Below are 6,816 nucleotides of genomic sequence, written 5' to 3'. Positions count from 1 at the left end.
TCTCTTAAATTTTGGTAAGGGTGACATCATATCCAACTGAAATATGAAACTTTTATACGTGAGTATGACATACTAATTAGATGAATCACTTATATCAAATTGATCATCTCCAATCATACTAGAAATATTGCATCCTATAGTGCATATACCATTTATAATTTGTGGGACATTCTTGCTATTTATAGTATGTTTCACTAAATTAATACCCGTAGAAAAAATTAATATGTAAAATAACATTTATTGATTCTTTTTTTATTGAAGAGTTCTGTTACATTTCAACACGGAATTCGCACGACTACGCTAAATAGTATGTATTGATAATTATTTTTTTCTCTGTATACCTCATTAAATAAAGAGGAGAGATATACTTACAACATTTTATAGTTACAACATCTCATAGTGTGAATTTTCAAAGTTCAAACAGTTGATTCAAACTGTTCTACATGATCTCTATATTAAAATGTGCTTGGAGATCAAATTTTATATTTGTTTCTCTTGTTTGAATTTTTTTACTATTTATTAAGATGGATACAAAATTCAATAGTTTGGAAATAATAGTTTTATAAAATACTTAATAAACAACAGTTATGTTGAGTTTTATAAAATACTTAATATCGGTAGAAGAATTTAATATGTAAAATAGCATGTATTGATAATTATTTTTTTCCCTAAATAAAAGGTTCTTTGAGTAGATAAATATCATTGTTATGTTTAAAAATAATATATATATATATGATGTAAGAATGTTTCTTTCTTAAAATACTGGAATTTACATAAATTAAAAAGAATCCATGATAGTATACTAAAACATATATAGAATCAAATAAAGTTGTTGTAACAGAAAAAAAATCTTTTGTAATATCTTTTCCCATTAATTTAAAACTGTTGAGATTTTGGTAAAATCAAACAATGATATTTTACCCAAAAAAAAAAAATTCTTTACCAAAAAAATAATTTAGTTTGGATACCCAATTTGTCAGAAATCCTTTTTAATTACAACATTCTAATTTTTATGGTTAACACTGTATTTGCTTTGAACAAGTCAGTAAGTAACTGAAATGGACGCGTCCTGTTTCTTAAAAACAGAGAGCATTCTAACACAGAAAATCCCATTTCTTCTTATTTCCGTTCACCGAACTAGAACTAACAGCTGAGAAAAAGCAAGAACGCAAAAAACCACACGAGCGAAAAAGAAAGAAGAAGAAGAGAGAGCGCCACCGTCATGGAATCACCGAGAAACGAATCCACAGAGGTCGACTCCATTATGGAGCAGGTTCGATCCGACGAAGGAGAGAGCAGGATCAAGGCTGCCAAGGAGATTCGACGGCTGACAAAGACTTGCTCCATAAATCGACGGCTATTGTCGAACGCAATAGAGCCTCTTGTAGAGATGCTAAAGTCTGGGAGAGACGAGTGTGCTGAGGCTGCTATTCTCGCCTTGTTGAATCTAGGCGTTAAGGATGAGAGGTATGTATATATGATCTTTCTTCCTTTTTTTCACTGTTGATTTTTTCAGTCGTTTCAAAGTTTGTATCTTTAACAAATTTGAGGCAATTAGTTGAAATTATGTGTTGAAATTTCAAATTTCATAATTTCAATACATGCCCATGATTTCATAATTTTAACACATGCCCATAATTTCAAAATTTCATAATTGAGGCAATAAGGATGAGAGGTATGTATATATGATCTTTCTTCCTTTTTTTCACTGTTGATTTTTTGAGTCGCTTCGAAGTTTGTATCTTTATAAATTGTGTGGTTAATTTATTCTTCTTAGTGTGAGAGTAATTTTTGGCTATATTTTGAAATTTGAAAATTTGTACAATTGAGTAAAGGCAATTTGAAATTTGTACCATTAAGAAGAGCACAATTGGGATTTAGTTGAAATTAAATTGTCAGACAGAAGATTTTCAGTAAAAGAGAAAATAATTGGTTCTGATACTATAACTTTTATCATCAGGTTATAAAAAACGTGATTGTGCTTTCTAGTTTTGCGCACATGCCCATAATTTCAAATTTTAACGGTACCAAATTATGCAGTCTTTTAGTTGTTTTGATATATTGGGAAATAATTGTTCATGTGTAATTGGATTAAAGTATGTTTGAACACCAGATGAGTTTTTTTTTCTATTTCCAGTGAGTTAACAATTTTCATAATTTTCATATAATAGTAGTTGATTTCTCTATGAAGTAACAGTTGGGTTAGCGACTATTCCAAATTCGGGTTAGCAACTATTCCACGTTTGGGTGAAAAGTAGCTATTCTCGATAATTGGGTTAGCTCGGATTAGTGTGCTATTCCGCTAACCCAACATTTTGTTGGGTTAGCGGCTATTCCAAATTTGAGTTAGCACGATATTCCGGAATATCCAAACGTACTCTATAATAATGCATATTAATTAATTTCCTTTTTTTTATTTTGAAATATACTGGTGCGGTTGCACATATGACAATAATGCTTTTAGAAAAGAATTAAATTAGTTCCCAGATCTGTGAAAATTAGTCGTGGCAACATCCTTATCCATGTATAATATTTGAGCAGTAATTAAATTTTAATAAATTAAAAAGGTAGAGTTTCCTTAGTGCTTAAACATGGTTCTTTTTAGGTCATTTGTCTAAATGTCACTTTCCATAAAAATTTGAGACAATTGAGTGTTGAAATTTAAATGGAGCTTCTGATGAAAAACGCACTAAATTTGGCATGCTTATCTGGCTTATAATATATATGCAATCAAGTAAAAGTTTGAACTGAATATTTTATTATTTTTTTTCGAATCAATGCGTTAGAGAATTAGAACATTAACAGATTACTTTTCTCTTATTAATTGTACAAGTTGGAGATATTTGTCCTTAATTAGCACTTAAATGTTTATAAAAATCTGTAGTTACGTATTTAGGTAAAACTTATCAAATGGATTTAGATTTGCATCCTAAAAGAAGTATAGTTGCCAAACCTACAGGAGTGCTGTTTAAATATGCTTAGAACCAAAAATGTAGCAAAAATCTGAGGGACCAATATGGAATCTGGTTAAACTATGGGTCAAATTGCAATTTACTTGAACACTTTAATTTTAAACAATATAAGAGATTTAGATTTCATTGGTGGTTAAATTAAACACTGCCCTTTTTAGGCCACCAAACTTTAAGTCCCTATCCAACTATAGTTTTAATTTTAATTTCTGAATGGAAGGATGACCTAAACTTCAAAATAATAGTCAAATCAGTCAGATTGCTTCATAGCAAAAACATGCACATCTAGAAGCAGCTCGATTGCCTCATTCGTCTTTATAAAGTAGTACTTAATTTAATGTTCCTTTTATAGAAAGACAACATTTTGTGATGGATTTACATTACTTATCACTTATCTGAGAAAAAATATTCAGAGGAGGAACTGGAAATTCATGTGGTGCTTTTGGTGTTGCAATCTGTGTATGGGTTTGATACAGAAAATTTACTTCTCTGACAAATTAAAAAAAAAAAAAAAGGAGCTTGAATTTCTCCATAGTGTCAAAGTTTAGGCAAAATTAGGCTGTTAATTTTGAAAAAACTAGGTTTACATTTCAACTTTCTATGTGGTTCTCATTCAACAATACACTTCTCTTTCAATGCTAATCAAATCAAGTGGGTCCTTGTGTTGATTTGGGCAAACTGAAATTGGTGTCTGCTTCTTTTATTGTGAATCTTTTAGGACCTGTACCTTTCGACTCGAACTTGTCAATATTAGATAACTAATTTAAAAGTAAATTTTGTCTTTTCCTTTCGTTGCGTCCTTATAATTCCTTAGTTTTTGCTGACCCCTTAAGTTATGTAAAAGTATTTACATATCTTATAATTCATTTTTTTTTATGTTTTTTTATTTATTTTCATTTTAACCAGAATCTAAGCTCTGAAATCTACCTTTTTGAATTTCAGGAACAAGATCAACATAGTAAAAGCTGGTGCACTTGTACCAATCATCGATCTCCTACAATCTGAAAACCAAAACCTCCAAGAAAATGCCACAGCTGCCATCCTAACCCTAACAGCATGCTCTGCGAACAAACCGACAATCTGCTCCTCTGGTATAATCCCGCTACTTGTCTCCATTCTCTCCCACGCGACAAATCACCAGGCCAAGATAGACTCCCTCATGGCACTCCACAACCTCTCTACCCTACCCGATTCTCTCCCGACCATCGTCTCATCAAATCCAATCCCTTCTTTAGTTTCTCTCTTAAAAACTGTGCGGAAATCTTCGAAAACCGCCGAAAAATGCATGGCTTTGTTAGAACCATTGCTTGGTTTTGAGCAAGGCCGAAATGCTCTGACAGCTGAACCAGGTGGGGTTTTATCTGTGGTTGAGCTTCTAGAAGAAGGATCACCGGCAATTAAGGAATTTGCAGTTTGTGCACTTTTAACAATGTGTGAGAGTGACAGAGAGAGATATAGAGAGGTCATTTTGAAAGAAGGCGTGATACCGGGTTTATTGGAGTTGTCAATTAAAGGTACCACAGCCAAATCTAGGTCAAAGGCACGTGCTTTACTTCATTTGCTTAGAAAATCACCGTGTCCTCGGCATGAAGTGGAGCCTGCTGCTTTAGAAAACATTGTGAGTGATATCGTGTTGCGGGTTGATGGTGGGGACCGTGCAGGGAAGGCAAAGAAGATGCTTGCTGAGATGGTGCAGGTTAGCATGGAACAGAGCCTGCGGCACATGCAACAGAGAGCTCTTATGTGTACATCTAATCCATCCAAATGATTTATATTTCATAGGATAGAATAGTTTTATGAAGAAGGAAGAATAAATTCTAGTAGGATGTGCCAGTCCAGGCCATGAGGTAACAAGTGACTGGTAAACTGTCTATAATTTCATAGACCTACATTTCTTTCGAGCATTTTAAATTTAAATTTCAATGTTATGCTCTGTTGTCATAGTTGTCAGGTCGTTTTTTGTATCATAAATTAAACAACGGTTTCTTTTCAGTAGTTTGCTCTTCCTTTCTTGATACTGTAACATTTCTTTTCTCAGTGGAGGATAGGGGGGAGATATGTAAATAACGTTTTACTTATTTTTTTGAAATTAAAATTAAAGGAATATAGTTTGCAAAGAAGGTAGAAATTGGTTTCCACTTTTGTATGGGGAAAATATCTACAAGAATAAGGAGGATTATTAGGAATAAATTAATTTTGTTTGCAAAGTATGAACTGGACCATGATGATACCAAGGCAAGGAAAATGCATCAGCTGTATACTTGTATAACACTGCGCTTGAACTTTGAATAGCTCTCTCCATCTCTGTATGTAGTTGGTAGGCGTTGACATTGATTTTATGTCAATGGTTATGGTGGAAACGGAACTATGGTTGGAAACAGCTTACTGCACAGACGGGCCTAAAGATTTTATGGACTTGTTATACCTCTGGATCTAGGCCCATTATGTATTCCATGTAATAACAACCTCTTAAGCCCATTATGTACTATAGTCCGATAAGGCCCTATAATTGCCAACAGATTACTCTTTTGTTTTGTGGAACTTTTACAATGGTTTTTACTCTTTATTTTTTGTTGTTGAACTTTTACACATAGGACCCTGCCAGTTTATTATTTGTGAGTATATACCTGCACTTTTAAAGTGTCGCCACCATGTGCCTACATATTGAGATTTTCTCTTTTGATATGCCGATATGATCGTCTTTTGTTCAAAAAATGTAGAATTAGTTAACCGTTCCATATTTTGCGTTCCAGTAGCCATCAGTTCGTTGTAGAGTGAGGTGAGCTCGATGCATTCTTCAACGTGGAGACTCCGAAGTAGTTGCAAATGCAACATGTTGAGCTCAGGCATTGAAAACGAACAATTGAATATTTCTAGCCTTTTAAGAGAATCAAACTTTGGGAGTGAGCTCAGATTTGGACAATTGTTAATTCTAAAACTGTGCAATACTGCACTGGACAACCCCAATGTTGTTCTCCAACTAAAATGTTCCACCCGAGCATGTATTTGAACTCTAATTTCTCACTTTCAAGATGTATTGTTTATATCTTCTTGCAATATATTCTTTACTGGTTTTCTGTCTTAATTAAATATATTACTTGCGCATACATTGTGAAAAATCCGAGATTTTTATTTTTACCAAAAAAAAAATATTTTTTATTAAAAATAACCACGGTTCGGCAAAATTTTTAAAAATACCCAACTCGCGGAAAAAATCCGTGGCCCGGGATTTTTTATTCCGCCCCGTGAAAAAATCCGCGGCCCGGGAATTTTAATAATATATTTTTTTTTGAGATTATGTTGTTCAGTTTGTTTGGAATTTAGATTAGTTTGAATTGTTAAGTTGGAAGTTTGTATAAATTTTATTTGCCCGAATTGCTGAAGGAGTGCTTTTGAGTCCAACTTTGCACCTCTGGTTAACATAGCAAAACATCTTCAAAAATCATGAAAATTGACCGACATGCAGTCTTGACATCGTAAAACACGACTGTGAAGTTTCACACAAAATCTCAAAACAGATCACGAGATATCATCTCTCAAAAATTGCCCGAACTGCTGAAGGAGTGCTTCTAAGCTCAACTTTGCACCTCTGGTTAACATACCAAAGTATCTTCCAAAATTATGAAAATTGACCCACATGCAGTCTTGACATCGTAGAATATGACTATGAAGTTTCACAAAAAATCTCAAAACAGATCGCGAGATATCATATCTCAAAAATTGCCCGAACTGCTGAAGGAGTGCTTCTGAGCCCAACTTTGCACCTCTAGTTAACATACCAAAGCATCTTCCAAAATTATGAAAATTGACCCACTTGCAGTCTTGACATCGTAGAACATGACTGTGA

The 6,816-nt window shown here is 33.5% G+C and overlaps 1 protein-coding gene across 1 annotated transcript; it reads left to right on the top strand.

The window, feature by feature from the left end:
- Positions 1–1,141: 1,141 nt before the first annotated feature.
- On the top strand, positions 1,142–4,961 carry LOC144548564 (ARM repeat superfamily protein). The gene is made up of 2 exons (XM_078297271.1): positions 1,142–1,467; positions 3,912–4,961. The coding sequence occupies exons 1-2, from the start codon at positions 1,223–1,225 to the stop codon at positions 4,735–4,737; spliced, it is 1,071 nt and encodes a 356-aa protein (XP_078153397.1). The 5' UTR covers positions 1,142–1,222; the 3' UTR covers positions 4,738–4,961.
- The last annotated feature ends 1,855 nt before the right edge of the window (positions 4,962–6,816 follow it).

The sequence above is a fragment of the Carex rostrata genome, chromosome 33, assembly GCF_964058835.1.
Source record: "Carex rostrata chromosome 33, lpCarRost1.2, whole genome shotgun sequence".
In the NCBI taxonomy this organism is placed as follows: domain Eukaryota; kingdom Viridiplantae; phylum Streptophyta; class Magnoliopsida; order Poales; family Cyperaceae; genus Carex; species Carex rostrata.
Note: the sequence above shows the minus strand (reverse complement) of the source record. Positions and strands in the feature narration are given on the sequence as shown.